Source organism: Toxorhynchites rutilus, chromosome 3, assembly GCF_029784135.1.
Source record: "Toxorhynchites rutilus septentrionalis strain SRP chromosome 3, ASM2978413v1, whole genome shotgun sequence".
NCBI classification, from domain to species: Eukaryota; Metazoa; Arthropoda; class Insecta; order Diptera; family Culicidae; genus Toxorhynchites; species Toxorhynchites rutilus.
This window is the reverse complement of record NC_073746.1, coordinates 14,570,381-14,593,819: the sequence shown is the minus strand read 5'-3', so window position 1 is coordinate 14,593,819 and position 23,439 is coordinate 14,570,381. Positions and strand designations below refer to the sequence as shown.

Sequence of the window (23,439 nt, the reverse complement as noted above, 5' to 3'; positions counted from 1 at the left end):
AATATAACTAAAAACCGCCCCATTCTTACTTGGTATGAGCATTATGAACATTAAAAGTACACTAAATTGAATTGAATCACTTCAAAACCGCTCAATATACCGCTCATTCCCGTTTGTTTGAGAAACCTCCTAAGTGCACCAACTTTGAAGCCTTATATTTTGATATTAACCTGTTATATTGATGATGTAGTGGTCCCAAATAATATGTTATAGGTCTAATAATCGAATGATAACTTTTGGGTCCGCGGGATACTTGATTGCAATTAAAAGAGATCGGATTAGGAAGACGACAAAGTTGGGAACCTCTGGTAGAGCGGCTATCCCACCAACATTACTAGCGTGTAATCCGTGACTATTTGACGTGACTTCTATTATTGGTAGAATGAAAGATTTATAAATGATCAAGAAAAACATTTTCCAAACCCCTTACGCATATGCAATTATGCGTCACATTTTGATGCCGTTTTGATCGCGTTCGCGTGAGAGATGCCACTCTGAGAGAGATTTTCTGCATATGGGAATTCCCCACCGAATGAGTAAGATTCGAACAACCACTTAATCGCCTATAGTCCGTACCTTGGGGGCGAATGTGCCTTCACCTGTTCAATTGCCTCGTTTGCATACGAACTATCGCTCAGCCTTGCCAGGACCATAACAAACACTATCGGCTGTGATATTCGAACAAAAAAAAAACACCGTAAGAACTATGATTAACATTGGGTGGAAGCGTCATCTATTTTCCACGAATTTTTGGGCACTGATTGGCCCGCCAAGTCGATTACTCTCAGGCGCATGCTGAGCACCACCATTGCCGGACCACGTGTTGCCCGGCTCACAGATTTTATGAATGAATCACGAGTTTATGAATGAAACCCATTACTACGAGCGCTAGTAGAAAGAGATCACAAACCAAAGTTCGATCGCGACTGAGAATGGTAATCGCAGCGTTTGGTTTGGGAGATTTTTCACTCTCTCACGCTTGTTGGTGGGATGCCAGGCGCACACACCACTGACTTCGATCTTCGTTCGAGACCGTTTTGTTTCTATCTTTTGCACTCTCATCTGCATTAATCATCGGTTGATTTTTGTTAAATTCGCGGTATTCAGTAAGCCTCCAACTGTCAACTTGTTCAGATCGGCGCCTTTCGAATTGGTCGTTATTGGAAGAAAATGTGATTTTGAGTGGATTGAAAAATGTGCTATGATGCTCGCATCTTTTTATAAGTTTATCGAAAAGGTGCCCGGTAAGGTGCCCAATGTGTACCAAAAGAAAAGTCAGTGGCGGTAGTAAATGGAGCTACCAGCGAGTGAGACGAAAAAATGCAGGATGATGAGTTTAATCGTGAAACGATCGAAGTCAGTGAAAATGATTCATCCTCGGAGACGGAAAAGAGTGATAACAGTCCCATCTATCTGCCCACCAACCCACTCGAGTGGACCAGTGAAGATATCGGATCCTGGGTGCAGTGGGTTTCGGAAAAGTTCAACATCTTCCCGAACCTGGAACCGGGAAGATTTCCAAGCAATGGTGTGGAGCTGGCCAAGTTTAGCAAGGCGGACTTTTGGGTTTGTGCCGGCAGTAAAGCCGGCGGTGACACGTTGTCGAAACATTTTGCTCATCGGTTACAGATTGGAACAGGAATCGAGGACATATCGCTAGCGAACGATACGGATCCAGGTAGTGATTGTTTTCTCATTGGAATAGAAATGATTTTCTCTGCGTCGATATCTAATGGTAGCAATCTTGATAAATGACCGACAGCGTGCACCCCTTTCCTTTGATTCTGTGGGGTGAGTGTTTCCGAAGTAAGTCCGAGCGGAAATGAGGATAGGAAATAAAATGACTCTGGGTCAGTTCCAAGCATTCGAAGTGATAATCCGTTTCAGTTTGACTCACCTTTGCTTTCGTTTCAGACTGAGAGGGAGTCGATAAAATAAACCTTTCCTGATGGTTATCTTAGAACGGATTCAATTAAAGATAATAATGGTTTCCGTATAGATTCATCCTATTGACATGTTTATTGAGTTTGTTTTTATTCTAACATTATTTTTGGGCAAATCTGAAGTTATTTAAGAGATTTTCATTCGATTATTGTACTGATTCAATGATGTTTATTGGTGATACAATGATACAATGATTCTCGTCTTGAAAACCGATATGAATCACTTCCCAAATTTACTATGATTTTTTTCAGGATATAAGTTTTATTCTTTGTTAGCAACCTGTCGTTATTATTTAGGATGAACGTATTTTAGGAGGCTTGTTTTAAGAACAATTGAAATACTACAAACGTACTAATACACATGAAAAAAATATCTAGACTACACTCGACAAAAAAATTAGAGGAACAGAAGTCGGAAATTTGGAGTGATTTTTGACATGCTGTATCTTCATGAAAAATCAACGCATATCGATGCAAATACAATTAACCTCATCAATCAGCTTTTTTTTTGGTTCCAAGAACGTTCCTGTAGGACCTTTCCACACAGAGATATTTAAGTTTGAATGAAAAAGTACCCATTCGTCTTTGATGATGAATAATTCAATAAACAACCATCGCACCGCAAATCGAAAAACAGTTTTGAAATCTCCAATAAATTTTGCACAAGGATATTTTGTTACTTTGACGAATAAAAAAATTATTTAAATTTTTTGCATCAATTTCAAAAAAGTGTCAAAAACAGGATTTTCATATTGCTTTACAAAATCCACTGTAGTTCTGCAAATATCGCAGTAAATTCTAATGTTTGCAGGCAATTTTTTAGCCTAGTTTATTCCCTAAACATCTGTGAACGTTTCATATTGATACAGCCGTTTTTTTCTAGCCGATTCTTCAAAGTTTGGAGTAAATTAGAGGAGCATTTAATCGCAATCGTATCAGAAGTACAAAATCCTGCGCGACGCTCAGAACGAACGATTCGTAAATGATGTAAATAAAATAAATAATTCAAAATGATGTGCATCCTATCGATATGCGTTTATTTTTCACGAAGTTACAGCATGTCAAAAATCACTTAAAATTTCCGACTTCGCATTCTGTTCCTCTAATTTTTTTGTCGAGTGTATTTTGTTTTTCTCAACGGTATCTTGTTTTATAAGACAAGATAGTGATAGAGATTGTTCTATAAGACGATGAGATATTACTAATGATTGACAGACAATATCTCCCCAAACTGCTCTTCACCTCGATGGTCTTCTGTAATTTACGACCGGATGCTGCTCTTATTCTGTTTTTTTAAAGAATCACTTTGAATGTTTTTTTAACGCTCATGAAAAATTAACATCCAGATTGAACAATTCCAGTCTGTACCACAGAACTAAACTCCAATCCAACAATCATTGGCTAATCCACTCCTCTCGAGGAACAACTCAACGAACAAAAATGTCCACAAACAACCGACGGCAACGGAGAGAACCATGGAGCACAATAAATAAATGATCTCCACCGACAGTGTGAACCATTGTCTGGCTACTTCATACCGAGCGGGCGACAATAATGGTTGTCACTCCCTTTAGCCTGGCCCCTCGATTCAACCGAGACCGAAGGGAGCCAGCTTTTCCGGCTGATGACAAACATCAAGCGGGTTTTTACAAGGAATTATGCTAATTTAAACAATAAAGTCACCCCGCTTAAGACCTGCCAGTTCACATTTATATCAATTTCCCATCCGACCTCTTCGGCATCTCGAAGAGCTAGGGGTGAACCACCATTTCTCCGTGGGGGTCCTTGGCTTGGCTGCTGCTGTTACTGCTGTTGGGGAAATAGCCGGAATCATTGCAGCACGCCAGATCGCACACTCGGCGGTGGTCGCTCTTTTTTCCACCGCCACAAAGTAGCAGGCGGAAGCAGGAAGGAAGCGTTTATAAATTGTATAAGGTACGATTTCCTTTCGTTACTGTTGCTGAGATCTATGTGGCTTTTTTGGGAGCAGTTGTTGTGGATAAATGTCCGACGTATAAATATTATTTCAGCACCAATTCAATATTGGCGGTCTTTAAAACATATCTTGATTCAAAATAACATTGAATGTATGGTTAGCAGAGTAAAAAAATAGTTGCATAACTCAATGTTATACAAACAACAATCAGAAATCAAGTGGGTCGTAGAGAAATACGAGATACGAAGTATACGTAGAAACGAATAAATGAAACCAAAGGTTGACAGATTGTTTCTGCTGATTTGTCAAACACAGACTCATTACCAGAAATACAAGAAGAAATGTAAACCGTGAAACAGAAGTGTAAATTAAATATAATACGATGAAAGCATAGTTACAAGAAACTGCAACTATAATTTAGTTGGACAGCAGAGTAATGTAAATAAGGAGGACTAGAAGCGTAGATATTTGTCAAGCTACATATGTGTCGCCTAGTTGCAAAACCGGCCATCTCCAAAAATAAAAATTTCACAGGGAAGACGATTTTCTGTAGCATCATAACAGAATGAGATGAAAAGTAAATCTCTTTGGTTGTTAGTGACGTTAGGCAAGGATGTTTGAAAGCACTCATTCAAATAACAGGGGCATATGGAGGGGGATGGTTATTCAAATTTTAATTTTGGATTTGGTTGCTTTTGCAACTCATTTTAGAGTTTACCGGTTTTGCAGCTAATTAGAACAGAAATATCGTTATAACTAGCTGTGTATATTATCGACAGCTAGTCGAACACCAGATGCTATCCCTGGTCATTACGCACAATGCTACAGTGCGTGCGGAAACCCTCGGTTGAGACAACGATACCCCTTATCCTAATCCCAAACCTGTCCTGTCTCACAAAAATTGTTGCCCTTTCAACCTCGAGTAAACCGCGAGTATTCGGTCGAATCTTACTAAACATAGCAATTAGTTGAAACTTTGTATAAACAAACCTTGAATTAGCGGCTCCGCAAAGCTCATGCGATTGAGCCTTACAAATAAATGAATTGGAAAAAAAATATTATATGCACAACTATTGGGGGTTTCCGGATGCAAATGAACAAAATTTTTTGAATAAGTATTTTTTGATTTTTGGAAAAAATATATATTGTGAATTTTTATTGAGGAACACAAACATTGAGACGATAAAATTGACTAGAATAATTTGAAAGGCAAATAGCTTTGAAAACAGTTTATAATGGATTTCGACACTAATAAACATCCTGGAACTCATACTCTTGTGGCATTACCGTCTTTGACTGGTTCACAAATTTCTCCCTGACTTCCTACATCGTCCCTCTCTCCTTCTCTGCTTCCTTTTCCTTTAATAGTTAATGCCAAGAAGTTTACAACAAACTTTCTCGCTCCAACCTCCGTTCTGTACAAAACCCCTCTTGAACCAGTATTATGCTTGTGATAAAAATATTTTTGTAGGGGCGAATTTCAAGTGCCATAGTACATAGTTTTGAGGAATGTAATGCTGACACTATTCCAATCCGGATTAGTGTAGTCTATTCCTGGCTTGAACACCGTTCCATTTCTCGAGAGAATGCCGTTGAACTTTAAAGGCTGAACGAGGTTCTCCATTTTTATCAATTTCTTGTCAATTTGGGCAAACACACGATCTGAATAAATGAATGCCCGGGAATGGGGCAAACGACCTCCACCTTTTCAAATGATTAGGGGCGCACCTGGTCATCCAGTATTATAGCATAAACATCATCGTAGTATTTTTATCTTGGCCTTCACAGCCGTCATCTGAGAACAGTAATTCCGGTGAAATCGGTATTCTGTAGCCTATGGAATAATGTTCAAACAATTTAATTTGAACTCTTTGGGTTATTCCTGCTCTCTCCAAGTGTGAATGAACACATTATGTTTTGCCAATGAGTTTATTATATAGGTGATCCAAACCCAATGTTAAATCTTGTGTTGAAAATCATTCTGAAATATTCTGAAACTTGGATAGTCGCCTGGCAACATTCATTTTGATCTGGAACTGCAGCGCGCCCTAGCGGATATGGAGATGGCCGGTTTTGAAACTCACTGTCGAGAGGATTTGGTCGGTTTTGCAGCATATCATGACTTTCAAACGCGTGTTTTATAGGGAATTAATCAATTTTGTCACTGTTTCTCACTACCAATTAGTGGAACAATGTATCTAAGGTCTAAAAAACCGAAAAAACAAATATCTCAAATTTGAGGAGTTGGCCGGTTTTGCAACCAGACGACACATATGAATTATATTAAAATATTCTGCCTCGAACATACTTATAAAGCGAGTTTCGCCACAAGGTTGTCACAAGTCTTCTGTCAGTTTTTAGAGTTGGCACATAGCTCTTTCGCGCTAAAGATAAAGATTTCGTGCATCATAAAAAAGGGGAATTGAAGTTGATAGAAGCTGTGCATCATTCTCCAGTCTTCATGAACATTTATTAAGCTCGATTGATGCTAGCCCTCTAGGAAGCGAGCATAATGTCGTTTGGTGAACCAATATCCTTCCCGAATTGCTCACCAACTAGTTCTGTATGTTTTGTTTCATATTCAAGAACACAAGTGAAGAACATCGGTCATCTTCGTGTCACTTACGGCCAAGTGAAACGATGTATAATGAGACATGAAACATACTGCACATAATGATGATGATGATGGTCCGCCTCATACCCTTACAAAGGTTTGAACAGGACGATTTACCTTATAGATAATATTTATTTTCAAACATATCAAGAAGTTAGTATTAGAAAAACAAAAACAAAGCGAACAAACGAACTATTTATCAATAAAACATTAAAAATAGGCATAAACTGCGAAAAACCAAACAATGTTCCTATCCATATTGACATTGACATAGTCATAGTCTCAACTTCAGGACCAAAGTTTTCATGTCAAGAAAATTTCCAACCCGAGAAGATCCTTGACTGATTGGGAATTGAACCCAATATCCAAAAGTTTTAACTTAGAACATAAAAGAGATCTGCTACAATCAGAAATAATCGATACAACCATCTGATGAAAGAGTGTTTACGAAAATTCTGAATGAGCTATCCCAATTCCAGTTTCCACTTCAGACCCTACATAAAATTTCATTGTGTGTCAGTTTTCTGCCAGTGTTCATTATTAACATTAGTCCAGGCCCACCGAACGCGCGCGGGGCTCAAACTTTTGCAGACAACGTTCGTTTTTCTTTTTTTTTTTTTTTTTTTAATATTCTATATAAATAAAAATGTAAGGCAAAATCTGTTGGTAAGCGGAAAACTCGAAGAAGACATGGTCCGATTTTAGCCTCCTGTATTTTGTTGTATTCGTCTCTTCCCGTAGATCAATATAGTGGAGAGAAAAACCGGAAAATTTTCGGAAAACTCTGAAGGAAGGTCGGAAAATTCGGAAAATTTAATTCCCACATGTTCGAAAATTACATCATAATAAGCGTTGTTAGTCCATTCGATGTTTGCGCTATCGAAATTGATCTTTGTTCGTAGGTGGAAATGGATTTTCAGGTGAAATAACGCATTCTTATATCTTCTATCTATATAAACAAAAATGGAAGGCCAAATGTGTTTCCCGAGGAAGGAATGGTCCGATTTGAGCTTTCTTTATTTTGTAATATTCTCTGTATCAAACATGTATTCCATGAAACGGAGAAACATGTTATTTCCAAATGCTTGAAGAATAGTGAACGAGAATTGTGTCTGAAAATAATTTTATATTATAAGGACGAATTTTTGTAGAAGTACTAGACAATTTATAGTAAAAGGAAATTATAAAGGGTCAAAGGGTAATCAATTAATGAAGAGTTCAGTGATTAGATTCACTAACGTTTATCTAGTAAGAAAACGTGGATGTTTGAAAGTATTCAAATCAAAAAAATCTATTTTGGGCGGGACGAAGTTCGTCGGGTCAGCTAGTCTACAATACAATACAAAGAAAACATCATCATCATTAAAACTAACATGGCAGTTTGAGATACCTGTAATTTTTTTTTAAATTTCAATAATTAGTAAACATGCATAAATTAATTTACAAATTTTTTTCGAAAACCTGTTTACAAAACAGATTTAACGTGGGAAATACACATTCTCTTAAACTCTGCCATTGTGGCCGCTCGTTTTATTTCCCTGGGCATCGAATTGAAAAAATGTATTGCTTTGTATAGCAACGAGTTCTGCGACCTACTGAATATAAAGTTAGGTGTTCTTGCATCATCCGCGTTTCTAGTATTGTTTCTATGAACATCACTTCTCTTTCAATTCGATCACACAAATATCGAGACAGCATACCGTTTAAAATTTGAAAGATGAACACCATTGTCAAATAATAAATTCTTTGCTTCACAGATAGCCACTGTAGCGCGTCCAACATCAAATTAGAGGAAGTGTATCTATTACATCTTAAAATCAAACGCATGACATAATTTTGTAAACGCTGCAATCTCGTTAATTGTGTATTGTTTGCAAGTAACAGGATCGACGAACAAAAGTCTATATGTGGTGAGATCAATGATTTATATAACTTAATTTTACTATTTATTGTCAACTCTTTCTTCAAACAACACAAAACGTCGTACTTTTCGGCAATCTTCTTGATAACATTATTGACTTAAAAGTTAAATTGTCATCAATGATAACTCCTAAGTATTTGATTTCTTTCGCCGCGTTCTAGTGTCTCACCATCTTTTTTAAAATTAACGTCTATACTAGAGTTTGTGGAAGAAATTAGCATGTATTTAGTTTTGCCAACATTCAATTTCAATTGTTTGAATTTAAGCCAGAGAATGCAAATCTTCGTTTATGTGTTCCTCGGTTTCTTTTATATCATCCACGATCAAATTAATGTCACAATATCGTAAAACCCGTCGCAGATCATTTATATATAAAATAAACAAAATGGGCCCTAAGACACTTCCCTGCGGCACCCCGAGTAAGTTGCCGATGGGATCGGAAAAAGAATCATTGAAACGAGTCTTGTGAGTCCTGTCGCACAAATAGCTTTCGAACCATTTGTACGACATTCCTACAATTCCGCTCCAATGTTTGTAATAATAAGGGCCTAGAAATTGTTTCAAAAGCCCGTTTAAGATCCAGAAATACCGCAAATATAGTCTCTTTCGCCTCGATATTCTCTTTCCATTTTGCTAACACCAGATTCAGAGCGGTTTCACAAGAGTGTCTCTCTCGATATCCCGACTGTTCCGGTATAAGCAAATTGTTGTTATCTACAAAATGCATCAGCTGTACTTTCACAACAAGTTCTAACATTTTTTTTCTAATATGTGCAACATGTTAATAGAGCGGTACTCTTCGGCTTTATCCGTCCCATTAACTTTGGGGATCGGATTCACAAGGGATTCCTACCAAAGCGTTGGCACGTGCCCAGTTCGTAGAGATTCATTAGGTCCAGTAGATCGTGTCCAATGACATGAAAGCAATTTTGTATCACTTTTGGGTTGACATTATCGATACCAGCTGATTTTTGCAATGAAAAACAAATATCTCTTAACTCAGCAAAAGTGATGGGTGAAAAACATTTTAGTCTACAATTGATATTTTTATAAAAATGGAACATTATTGTTTGTTACAAATGAATCATTCAAAATATTTCCCATCACTAGCTACCACTTTTCCATTTTCCTGGCGGAGCTTGAATGCCGTCAAGATAAAACTCTTTTGCGTTTGTGGCTATGTACAAATTAAGCTGTTATTTTGGATTCTTCGTACGAACAGAACTACTGATCGGCCTGACCGTGTGCCATCGAACGGAACAAGTAATAATCGGACGGCGCAATATTTGAGGCGTTTGAGTGGTTTCACGTAGGTTTTGACAGGTTTGACAACGTGAGTCCGAGCATTGTTGTGCTGTAAAATCACATTTTTGTGGCTCTGCTCGGATTATGGTCATTTTTAGTGATGGTATGCAGATGTTCAGTTTAAACAATCCATAACGAATACAGGGTCTTTCTGATTAACCGCTCAGGCAGCAAATTTTTATAGCTTCTACAAAAATGAACCGATTTTTATTTTTTAAAAACGAAAATAAAGCTTATTTTAGGACATTTTCGATGTGACCACCCCTTTTTTCGGTAACGCGTTTTAAACGGTGAACAAAATTCATTATACACAACTCTAACATTACAACTTCGAAGCTGTTGAAAATCAGAGTTATTTCTTCTTTAAGTTCCTCCAAATTTTGTGGCTTATTAACATAGCAACGGTCATTCAAGTACCCCCAGAGGAAGTAGTCGACGACGAGAAATGTTGAAATTCTTACCATAAGAGGACAAAGTTTCATTAAGGCTTCGGTTGCTCGAATACGATTTCACTAAAAATACACGTTCTTGTAAATTGTACATTTTGACACTAAATACCATCCGATCAGACTGAATGAGTAGCCGAATATTATCGTCACGAAGTGACGAATGCAGTGTTACCATCAACGGAGCGAAAAAAATATATGAGGAACTATTTAATTTTTTTTTGCATTAGCGTTTAATCTGAAAGACCCTGTACAATCGACATGAACCCATCATATACAAAGCATAACCTTCACTTTTTCCTATTGAATCCGTTTTTCATTACCAGTCACTATGCGATGCAAGCTGAGAATGGTAAGTGCTAAGTGCTAATACTCTTCTTGCGTTTGACAAGGAGCCATACCTCCAATTCAACGTCTTCGAAGATTCTTCCCTGACGGAATTGCTACCAGTGCAGGTCGAGGACCACTCTCCGACATTTTTTCCTCGGTATATTTTTCGTACCTAGGTGTGTCTTGGGAGGATGATTGTTCAATAGACAGAGCGATGACTATGTTAGGTGAAACGCGGAAAGGCGGAACAACATCTCATCAGCCTGCGTATGAAATACGATAAAGCTTCCCCATCGAGGGAAATCATTCCACAAATTCTCGCTATTCTGGACCTTGGTTGGTCATTCCGAGATTGCTTCCTTTCACTGGCCTCAATACCAGTGCCGGGGTATGATCGCCGATGCCGATGGGGATTGCTTCACGTACCGGATACTGGGTGACTCTTTTCCGAAGCCGGCATTGGTTTGTTTCAGATCGACATTAGTTTGTATGAGGCCAACTATTCTCTATCAGATTAGTCGGCCCTAAGGCAGTTTTAAATTGCTAAAATTTGTATGAGATTTGTTTCTTGGCGTTATTAACTTACTAGAAGTACGTTGTTCTGACCCTAATTCAAAATATGAACTTTCAAATATTCTTACCAAAACTTACCATTATAATATAAAGCTATCTTTAGACACAATTTTTATATGATAGTTTTTCACTACTTGCAAGCAAAAGTGATTTTCATTTACATAGAAAACTAATTTGATTTGGGAAAAATAATTTTCATTCATATTTTTTTTTCAAATGTGTGTTCATTTTGTTCATATTGTCATGCCTAAACCCCCATTTCGTAATGCGAAGCTCAATGCCGCCAACGCGAATATTCACGAGTGTAATGCTGTGTTGCATACATGAAGGCGCAGAATGAATTATTGAAATTAGAGAAGTCACTTGGATAACACGCTTTTTTCTTGACTGAGGAACATTTCTTATTCTTTCTTTTCATGTCATAGTCCTGCACTTTTTTTCATTCCTAAAGTACTCATTTCTCATCATTTGCTAACGGGTGAGTCAGAAGTAGCGAGACTGAATGAAAACATGTTTAGTAAAAAAGGTGTTTTTTTCTAAATCAATCCTTTATTGCATTTTTACAAGTCCATACAATGTGCGTTTGTGGTGTGAAACAATTAGACAGATAGAGGCCCTTAATCTTCAATCTTCCTCAAGATTCCCGGAACCCTCATCATCATGATTTGGAACACCTTGTGGAGCAGTTTTTCGGCACATCTGATGATGCGGGGTTTGAGTTGTTGAGTTGTGGAGGCTTCCCAACCATCTTCGTACACCGACTGGGGCAGTATGACGTGAAGCAAATCCCCAATACGACTCGATTGCCGCGTCTGGGCAACATTTGGGAGATTGTCTTCTTTGCGTACAAATGGTATGTTATTAGCGGTCAATCCATCCAACGAAGTCAACGAAGTTAGTTGTTGTTATGTTATGTTGACTAATCATCCGAAAGACACGCTCTCGGAGAAAACTCTGTTCCACGATTTTCATCGTAAACAAACGAAAACACACTTAGCACGAATAGTGCATGCAAAGAGGAGAACAAAACCACGCACAGCTGCTTGTCTCTCTCTAGCGCGTTCGGTGGAAAACGTGACATAAATTCAGTTCATCAATATCATCTGACCAAAAACCTCGTCGACTGTCTTTTAATCATTGGTCAGGCCAATGCAAGTACATGTTACTCATGTGTCTTCGGAATCTTGAATACCACGTTTTGCATGTTTTGATATCAACAACTGGTTCATAACGATTGCGAATCATAGGGAAGGCTTCGCTTACCGTATGTCCCGAGTCAAAGTGACATTGAATAATTAATTCATGCTGGTTAAACTAGGCCGCAGGGATGTATTCGGCCGTTCGATCTGGGCTTGCGGTTTACCAGTTCCCCTATTAGATGATATTAGATGCTCAGCGGTTACTTGGGGTTCTGCTAGTGGGTGGGTACACAACAGCCAATGGTTCTAGTACAATTCGTAGTTTAGATAATGAGAAGAAATTTTTGGAAATAATTTTAATGTATTCCGGCACGACCGTAACTTATCGTTATCCCCTCCAGACTTCTTCTGAGATAACGATAAGTTGCGGTCGTGCCGGAATACATTGAAATTATTTCCAAAAATGTCTTCGCTTCTTACGCTTTCGTCCCAGCTAGTTTCAGTTGCAAGAATAACATTGAATTCAGTGTCAGGCTTAATGTCAAGGTAATGCATGCTACCTTAAATGTTTAGTTATTAGTCGTGAAACCAACCGAGTCAAATGGATATAAGTCTCATTGCCATTAATGCAAATTTCACTTCTGAAGAACTTATAACCGAAAAACATAAAGGATTTGAACATGTTTGGGCAAAATTATCTATAGCTGGCGAAGTATACATATTTGCTACCGTGTATTTCCCACCCGAACACGCAAATGTAAAGTCGTATGAATTATTTTTTCAAACGGCAAATCGAATTACGAAAAAACTAGAGGTGAAATTGCATATCTAAGGCGACTTCAATCAAAATAAAGTAGACTTCATTCCCGATAACGATAATGAATGCATTCTACTTCCAGTCGTCGGGGAAAATGAAACCCTTCATTATATATTTGACGAAGTTGCACATCTCGATTTTATTCAAATAAATCACGTAACAAATTCCCAAAATTATTATTTAGACCTATTTTTCACTAACATCACCGACGACTTTTGTTTGAATGGGTCCATGACTCCCCTTTGGAAAAATGAAAAATTTCACACAGCAACTGAATACTCAATCTTTGTACATAACAGACTGGGAGTACGAAGAAGTACCGGAATACAACAAGACGAACTTTGAAGCAATCAAATGTAGCCTACAAGCCATAGAATGGCATACTTTATTAAACAGCGAACGAGATGTCAAGTTATCCGGACATATTCTTCACGAAATTCTGAATAACATAATAGCAGAATTTGTGCCGAAGAAATTCAACCAGCAAATATCCTATTTGGTATAACGCTCAATTAAGAAATATAAAGAATAGAAAACAAAAAGCACACAAAAAATACAAAATAGACAAAAGTAATCAAAATTTGCTGGAATATTCTTCTTCTTTCTTTGTTTTTAAGAGGCTTTAAACTTTGCAGTTCATTCGCCTCTACTGCTGGAATATCAGAATATTTCCAAAGAACTAAATTTTGCCATTAAAAGTGCACACGAAGAGTATAATAGAAGGGTCGAAACAGAAGTCAAATCATGTCCGAAGAAATTCTTTAATTACGTAAAGTCTAAGCTCAAAAGCAATAACTTATCGATTCTTGACCTTTGAAAGTAAAATTACCATCTACAAAGCATTGATCGCTCCACATTTCGATTATTGTGCATCTGTGCTATTTCTCGCAAATAAGAGGCAAATGAATAGAATGCAAATTGTTCAAAACAAGGCCATGCGCTTGATATTGAGATGCGATCGACTTACTCCACGAAGATTTATGCTTGAATGCCTACAATGGATGTCAGTGGGACAGCGTATCAAATATTGCACTCTTACGTTCATATATAAGATGGTTAGCGGCATGACACCGAACTATTTACAAAACACGATAACGTATGGAAGAGATATGCACCGATATAACACAAGGCAAGCAAGTGACCTCAGAACCATGAACTTTCGAATGTCATGTACCCAAAACTCACTTTTTTATAAAGGATATCGCCTGTATAACACATTACCAAATGAAGCAAAGACAGCAACAAGCCTTCGAATATTCCGTAGTATTTGTAAAGAGTTTTTGAAGCATGATTTAGATTTTTGACCCTGCATATAATTAATGTTAGTGTGTAAGATGACGAAGTTTAACGGATATTTGTATTTTCTTATCTTTGGACTATAATGATGATGGTTAACTTAAACAATATTTGTGAAATCTTCAATAGTTTGAGCCCGCGCGCGTTAGCACACATAGACAACTTGAGATAGAACATATGCAAAAACAATTCTTTTTAATGAAAGCATTCAAATGGGTTTAATGTGGAAACCAGAGGTAAGCTAGGGATAGCTCAATCGGAATACTTGTAAATTCATCTTCTCAATAGATAATTATAACAAGATTTTTCTGTGTTGTGGCAGATCTTATTGCAGATTCAGGTTGACACGTTTATACCCCAGATTGAATGTAGGGCCTGAAGTATCGGCTGGAATTAGGCTTAGGTTTGCTCAGCTATCTGGTTTCGAAAACGATTAACAGACCGTTGTCGGGTATCCAGTGAAGCGGGAATTCCTTTGTAAATTTTAGGCTAATGCTGACATAGGTATTGGGTTCAATTCCTGATCGGTCAAGGATTTTTTCGGGTTGGAAATTTTCTTGACATGCCTTGGGATATGTAAAGTAATGGGCCTGAAGTATTGGCTAGAATTAGGCTTGGGTTTGCTCAGCTACCAGAACTCGGAAACGATCGCAAATGCAGGCCGTGACCGGGGATCTGATAAAGTGGGATTTCCCTTGTAAGTTCATGGCTAATATTGACATAGGCATGGGGTTCAATTCCCGATCGGTCCAGGGTCTTCCCGGGTTGGAAATTCTCTCGACATGCCATGGGTTAGATACGTTAAGTTGATAACATAAATTGTTCTTCAATTAGGAATCTATGTTTGTAATATAACCGGTCCGTTTGTTTTGTTTTTTACTTCAATGTGCTTACTGGTTATTTTAATAATTGTTACATAAAGATCAACAAGAGAACTCGTACAGTACAAACTTTTTGAGGAGATCATCATCATTATTTCATTATTTCATAAAACGAGGAAATTATTGTCTTTTGAGTGTATGTGTGTCCGTGTATTTTTCTTGTCAAGACTATGGTGATGATGGTATTTTATTTTTTTTTGCTTTTATATATATCTTAGTTATTCAATTAAATTTAAAAAATAATTGTGAAGTCTGCAATAGTTTGAGCCCGCGCGCGTTGGCAAATATAGAGAAACGTGAGATTGAATAAAAGCAAAAGAATTTTTGATCGAATAAAACAAAGTCATTCCAAGGGGTTTAATGTGGAAACCTGAGGTAAGCTAGGGATAGCTCAATCGGAATACTTGTAAATTCATCTTCTCAACAGATAATTATATCAAGATTTTTCTGTGTTGTGGCGGATCTCATTGCAGATTCAGGTTGACACGTTTATACCCCAGGTTGAATGTAGGGCCTGAAGTATCGGCTGGAATTAGGCTTAGGTTTGCTCAGCTGTCTGGTCTCGAAAACGATTAACAGACCGTTGTCGGGTATCCAGTGAAGCGGGAATTCCTTTGTAAATTCTAGGCTAATGCTGACATAGGTATTGGGTTCAATTCCTGATCGGTCAAGAATTTTTTCGGGTTGGAAATTTTCTTGACATGCCTTGGGATATGTGAAGTGATGGGCCTGAAGTGTCGGCTAGAATAAGGCTTGGGTTTGCTCAGCTACTAGAACTCGGAAACGATCGCAATTGCAGGCCGTGGCCGGGGATCTGATAAAGCGGGATTTCCCTTGAAAATTCATGGCTAATACTGACATAGGCATTGGGTTCAATTCCCGATCGGTCTAGGGTCTTCCCGGGTTGGAAATTCTCTCGACATGCCATGGAATGAATACTTTAGACAAAGGCTTAAATTGTTCTATCGATTAGTAATCTATGTCTGCGGGATAACCAGTCCGTTTTCTTTCCAATTTAATGTGCTTACTGGTTAGTATGATGTAATAAACTCAGTAACTCAATTATTATCAATAAGATAACTCGTCCCGCTCAAGCCTTTGTAGGGGAAAGAGGTGGGACCATCATCATCATTTTTATAAAAAAAAAAAAATAACTTTCCATCGCAGATGCATCTCGATGAAGATGTAGGGCGTTCTTCAAACGAAATCTGTAATCTCTTTGCAAATTTCTTCCAGGAAGTATATACCACATTTTCCGAAGAAAATCGCGATCGGGACTACTTTTCTTTTTTTACCGAAATATCTAAATGACATATCGGTAAACTATCTTTCACAACAAGAAATATGCCATGCATGAAAGAAATTAGATGGAACGAAAGGACCAGGACCTGACGGAATAGCACCTGTATTTCTGAAGAACCTGGCTGAGGAACTCACCCTTCCCTTACATTGCATTTTCAATATGTCACTACAAACAGGAATATTCCCAGAAAAATGGAAACAATCTTTTTTGGTACCTATCTTTAAATCAGGCAACTGCAACTAATCTGTTGACATTTGTGACTTTTATTTCGAATGCAATGGAAAATGGCAAACACGTAGAAGCTCTTTACACTGACTTCAGTAAAGTATTTGACCGCATCGACATTCCATTACTACTCTTCAAATTGCAGGAAATAGGAACAAGGACTCTGAAACTGGCTGAATTCTTATCTAACAAATCGTGAACAAATTGTTCATTTTCAAAATTCTATCTCAAATCCAGTAAAAGTCACTTCGGGAATCCCACAAGGCTCTCATCTTGGTCCTTTTTTTTTCATTCTGTACGTTAATGACATCTCCTTCGTTCTCAAGCGTATAAATGTACTTGTGTATGTAGACGACATGAAGTTTTTCGCGGTAATAAAAACGACATCGAAGTATTCCAAAACGAAATAAATGTATTCCATACTTGGTGTAATAAAAATCGACTAAACCTGAATGTAAAAAAATGCAACTCCATTACATTTAGCAGAAAAAATCATGTCTTGGAAATCAAAATGTAAAGAAATGTGAAGTGTTTAGAGATCTAGGCGTCGTTCTGGACTGTAAACTCACGTTCATAGAACACTACAACTCTGTAATCAATAAGGCAAATAGTGTGCTGAGCTTTGTCAAACGCTTCTCACATAACTTCCAGGACCCATACGCAATCAAGGTTTTGTATATCAGATACGTAAGGCCCATTCTGTAATACTGTAACATCGTTTGGAACCCGTATATGGTCGTACATGAAGAACGCATTGAGTCAGTCCAGAAACAGTTTCTTATTTGCACTCCATAAGTTGAACTGGACCTCATATGAAGCACGCTGCATGCTCATAAACACCCAAACACTAAAGGTTACGGCGTTGCAACGCTTTCTTTTGTTAATGATCTAATTTCGCAACGAGTACAAAAATTACTAGAAAAATAAAATTTGTATGTACCTGGGCGTCAACTAAGAACACGCAATTTGTTTCTAAACAAAACATCCCGAACAAAATAATGCAAACAACGCTCCTATCAATCGCATGATGCGTATATACAATCAGCACTGCGAATTAATTGACACAACAATGAATAAAAAACAGCTAAAAAGAAACATGTACCGTAGGAATAATATTTAACTTAAGAAAACATTGTAACATTAGTATTTATATAATTTATATAATATATATATATACTTATGTATGTGGTCTACATTTGTTTGACGAAAATGGATGAATAAATAAATAAATAAATAACTTGTTTCCGCATGAATAAACAAAAGAGACAATTGTAAATGAACTTTGAATGTATAAATAAATTATTAATTGAATAAATAAATAAATAAATAATTAAATAATTCGCTTCGTATTTGAAGCGACTGGATCAAAAAAAAACTCTAAACACCAAACTGCATCCATGGTCCACCGGCGAGACATGAGAGTTGGTGTACGCTATTTATACTATAAATGTCATAACACTGTAAAAAAAAACAAAAAAAAAGGGTGGGTTATATCTATGATATAACCGCAAGGTTGACGTGGGGCTTCCTTAGCTTAGCAATCATTTGTTTGTATTGATTAAACTTTTGATCGAATGAAACAATTTCCGAATTCAATTGAATTCAATATATTTGATTTGTGAGTAAAAAGATTTAATAAAAACCCGCCTACAGAACAGAGCACATTCGGTTCGGTGACAACAACTAGTTTCAGCGAGTGGCAAACGCAAAACGGCATGTAAGCTCAATTCAAGCATTGTGATAGATTATGTTCTTCGTTATAAGTAAATGACATTCCTTTTTCGTTTGGTATGATGCCTAGGACAAAATATGCGAACAGAAGAATTAGCAAACGATTATTTTATTTTACATTTCCCTCTAAAGTTTGCATCTCTCAAGTGTACGTACTTCTCGAACCGCGAATTTGCTTGATTTGATGAACTTCAGGCACTCAGTTTCGATTTTGACATGTACGTCGAACGCTTATTGTTTAGTCAATAGGCCTCATCGTAACAATTAGTTATCAACCGCTTTTGTAATCCCGGTTAGGAAAATACTTTTCGGAGTGCAAAGAAAACATGCGGGCGCAGAAATACCCTCGGCTTGCATGAATCAACAACTTCAACTTCTACTGTTTATACTATAGAGGCTTTAAAATTGAAAGTTCATTCGCCTCTAGTGTCTGCACGATTTTCCCAGGTTCCTAAGTTTAGAAGACCGTGTTGAGGAAACATATTCTAGTCTGCACAAAGGCAAGCAAGTGCAAAAGTACTCGCAGTTTGAATTTATTTGCAAAACCGATTTCCCCAGACACCTTGGTTTTGAAGCCTGTGTTAGGCAAGCACATTTCATTCGGAACAAAAATACTCCCGACCAGTATGAATTTGCAATGCCAATTTCCTCAGGTTCTGAAGTCTGTGTTGGGAAAACACATTTCCGCCGGAACAAAAATGCCCTCAACTTGTATGTATCTGCAATGCCAATTTCCTCACGCTCCATGGATTTGAAGTCTGTGTTAGGGAAACATACTTCAGTTGGAACAAAAATACCCCCGACTTTCATGTATTTGAAATGCCGATTTCTCCAACGCTGCTTGGTTTAGAAGTCTGTGTTAGGGAACACATTTCGGTGAGAACAAAAATTCCCATACTTTGCAATGCCGATTTCCCCAAGACTGCTTGGTTAAGATGACTGTGTTGGGGAAACTGTAAATCGGGCCAATCAAAACGAGGCAGGTAGGGCGTTTAGATAACGCTTAACATTTTATAGTTATTCAATTGTTTATCTAATGAAAAATAACATTTTATTAATTGTGATAGAAGCGTAGAAATATTCCCCATAAATTCATGCAAACATCTTTCCGATGTTCGATGTAAAAAATGTTCGAGTTATAAGCATTCGGAATCTTTCAATTTTTCCTGCATGTTCTGTGTTTTGGTTTCCATTTAACCTCCCATATACTCCGGTTAGACGTAGTCCCACGTCAAAAACAGGTTGTATATCTTGCTTCCTGGTCGATGACCAACATTTCTTCAATGAACCAATGGGCACTGAATACTTCTGAACTTTCATCATAGCACAAGTTGTCAATTATACTTCAAAAAATAGTTTTTAAAGAATTGTACAGTAATCCAGCCTCCATTTTTAGAAAACAACGGTATGTATGTTTGCCTGTATTTTTTTTTTTTTTGCAGTTTCAACACGAGTCATTGGTCGAAGTAAGGTAAGTTTTTGATTGTTTGTTGGGGATTTTTGGTTGCATCTTGCGGTAAACAATGAGTCAATCCTCTGAACCTTCGTTGGTCATCTGCTGAAATGAAATCATCAAATCACGTCCATCCCGTATATTCGTTAAGTTTATATCCCGTAGCTATCCGCTTGCTGTTGAGTCCAACTTCCATGCAGCCCAACACGCGCGCACATAAGCCACTCTCCCGGCAAACGCCGGGTCAAGTTCAAGAAGAACGCACGTCCGGGATACAAAGCGACAATTTTAAATCCCTATGAATAAATTACCAATAGAACAAACCGCAGGAGTCTGCAGTTATTGAATTTTTATAAATTCGTTTGTGAGCATCCGTAAACGAAGTAATGCCGACGCACCCGCACCGGCACAATATGCACCGGATCCGGAGGAAAATTGACTGAATAACTTCACCAATTGAATGCCGTCACGAGTCGTGCGATTACCGTCCACTTATGAGGTAGATACTATCGCTATCGCTACAATGGCATTCCCCCCTTACACATCGGTTGAAATCATGACAGGAATTTTTCTCAGCACTAAATCTTCCTTCCCCGGGAGTTGTTGGCACGGGCATTAAGTGTGGCTCATGCGCTTCCGCAGCAAAACAAACAAACGATGGGGAGGGGGGAAGGCACACGACGGCTTTCCGTTGTGAAACATGATGCGAGGGAAAAGGGTGGAAATCTTTGCCAATCGGGCAACAACAAAAGATTTCCCAACGCGGTAACGGACGGTCAGTAGCGTGACAGTGGTTGACGGGATAAGATCGAGATCGAAGAAATTGTGTGCTTTCGCCTCCAGATGAGCGCGAGTGTTGAGTCGGTTGGTCTTGGACTGGGCACGGCCGCCATGTGGAGATTTTCCGAGGATCTGCACGTCGCGACTCGATTTGCATCCGTGCGGGTTTATCCCGGAAATCACTATAATCATCACCACTCGCATCCACACCATCACCATCATCGTTCGTTGCCGCTGCTCTATGGAGGTATCTGTCGCTGCTACTACTTCTCTAGTGATTAATGCAAATCTACCCAAGTGACTCACACGCATTTGTAGCCGAGAGTAATCCTACTTTTATCTCATAAATTGGTTTCGTCGGGGTGGTTTCGAAGCTCTCTACAGCGGGGCGCCAAATGTGTTCGCGGACGAAATACCAGGAAAATTGGCGAAATCCGTTGTGTGGTGTTGTGTTGGCTTGATTTCCAAGAATTGCTTGCGCCGGCTTTAAGCGCTTGGTGTGTTATGTAAAATAACAGCTGAAGAAACCTGTCGACAAAGTCGAGTTGAAGAGGCAAAAAAAACTACGGTCTGAATCTCCAAATGTGTTTTATCGCGGCTTCATTATGACCGAATTCGAATTGAATCATTACCAAAACCGCGTACATTAAGTGTGTTTTTATCGTGGGAATGAGTTGTGGAGTTGGCAGTGGTGACTCAAATCGCAGAGAAACAGAACTATACGCAAAGGACTAAGTAATCACGTTATGCCACATCTCAACGACAGTTATTATTCTTGTGTTAGACCAACAAACACCAAATCGAGTCCGAATTAATTCACTTTATCATTGATTTACAATAAGAATGATTATTAATACATGTGTTAATTATTTGTTTCATACAGGGTTAAGCACTACTTGCATGGGAATGTAAAGTACCCAATACAACACAAAGGCCAACTTATTCATTTTTCGGTTTGATAATTACACCGTTTCGAATGTTCGCCACGTAATCACTTCCACGACTCAGTGCCTTGAAGATAATTTCCAATTTCTTTTCAATGATTCCGATGCTCAAGTGATTGAGAATTTGTCGCATAATGGGCTGTCCACATACCACGTGGACAGAAGAATCATGTTTTTGAACACCCCCCTCCCCCACCGTGGACAAACGTGGACTTTTTCTATACCCCTCCTCCTGTTGTCCACGTGGACATTACACCAATTATTTCTAAAAATATCAAAATAAAATTGAACCTCGCTTAAATTTCATTTTTGGATTACTTCTATTTTCTATTTTATAGTTTTATGGATAAAAATGTTAGCTTTATTAATACTAACGGATTATTTTAAATTCATTTATTCGGAAAGTTATTTGTATCGCTATTTAGTTTCTTCCAAATTCCACTTATGTTGTCAGATTGTTTTCACCGCTAAAATCCACATAAAAAATTTACTTTTGAATCTATTCTCGGGAATTCTTTATTATTATTCTTATCATAATTATTATCATACTCAATTATTAACCGACGTAAATTGGTTGAGCTGTATATGTTTTCAAAAAAATCGGACAACGAATCTTAGGGCTTCATTACAAAATGGTTATTGGAATCACGAAACAAAGCAGCAGTGATAAAAAAATCGATATCGGTCATGCTATTCAAGTTATAAGAATGTCGTGTTAAATTATGTAGTGTTGGTTTGTTTAACCCACAAATGGCGGCTCAAACGAACAATGAACCTGCATCATGATCGCTGGCTTCATGTACCAATGATCTTTCTGTTCAACCTCGTATGTCTTGGAAAATTTTAGGTTGTTCCCGAATGCCGGCTTTGACCCTCTAACGGACTGTGAGAACTAGGCATGTAATCAACGCAAAGTACAATACAGCCACATGTTTGCATGCTGAAATACACAAAAGATTTTTTTCAATAAACAAAACAATTGAAAACATTAAAAAAAATTGGTGGTAATATATAGTTATAAATTGGTGGTAATATAGTTATACACCCATACCTCGCTATACGGCCGCTCTTTATACGGCATTTCGCTAAAACGGCCCTCTTCAATTAAAGCACGTTTTCGATTTACGGCCTAAATGTTTCGCATAAATTCATACGCCCAAAAAAAATCAGACACGTTGCTAGATATCAGAATTAGCTACAACAGTTAGGCTATAAGTAATAATGTATTGCTAAAGAAGAGAAAAAAATAAAATTGTTGGTGGCAATATAGTTACCACTACCCGTAAAAGGGTTCAGGGAAAAAATCCAAAGCATCACTCTTATAGACACACAATTATTCGAATATATTGGGTCATGAATAATTTTTTTGAAGCAAAACTACGTCTAACCGGAAAATTAGGGGGTAAAATGAAAATCTAGGCACTGAACAAGTAGGAAAAAATCAAAGATTTCGAGGGCTTATAACTCGATCATTTCTTAATAGATCGCAAAGATGTTTGCAGGGTATGGGTTATACCGTGGATGCATCAAAGCTTCCCAACTAATCGCCCTATTTTTTTGGCGCGTCATCAGAGATTTATGTGACACTTTTCTGTTGAACGATTTTGGTGGTTTCTTCCATAATCGCCTCGTGAAAACTATCCAGTTGTGAACCGCACAACAATGAATTAACTATTTGGCTATGTACCTCCTCATGATCGAAGATTCGCTTCCAGTTCCACCATACACACAGCGTCCCTTTTTCAAAGTCAAGGCTTTGATAATTATTTGTAGTGGTTTGTCTTGCTTATCCCACCCATGAT

At 37.9% G+C, this 23,439-nt stretch overlaps 1 protein-coding gene across 1 annotated transcript in view; it reads left to right on the top strand.

The window, feature by feature from the left end:
• Window positions 1–1,178: 1,178 nt before the first annotated feature.
• LOC129779758 (DNA-binding protein D-ETS-6) overlaps window positions 1,179–23,439 on the top strand; it is a 52,770-nt gene continuing 30,509 nt past the window's right edge. The window contains exon 1 of the mRNA XM_055787426.1: window positions 1,179–1,678. Coding sequence (XP_055643401.1) covers window positions 1,321–1,678 — 358 coding nt within the window. The 5' untranslated portion in view covers window positions 1,179–1,320. The remainder of the gene's footprint in view (window positions 1,679–23,439) is intronic.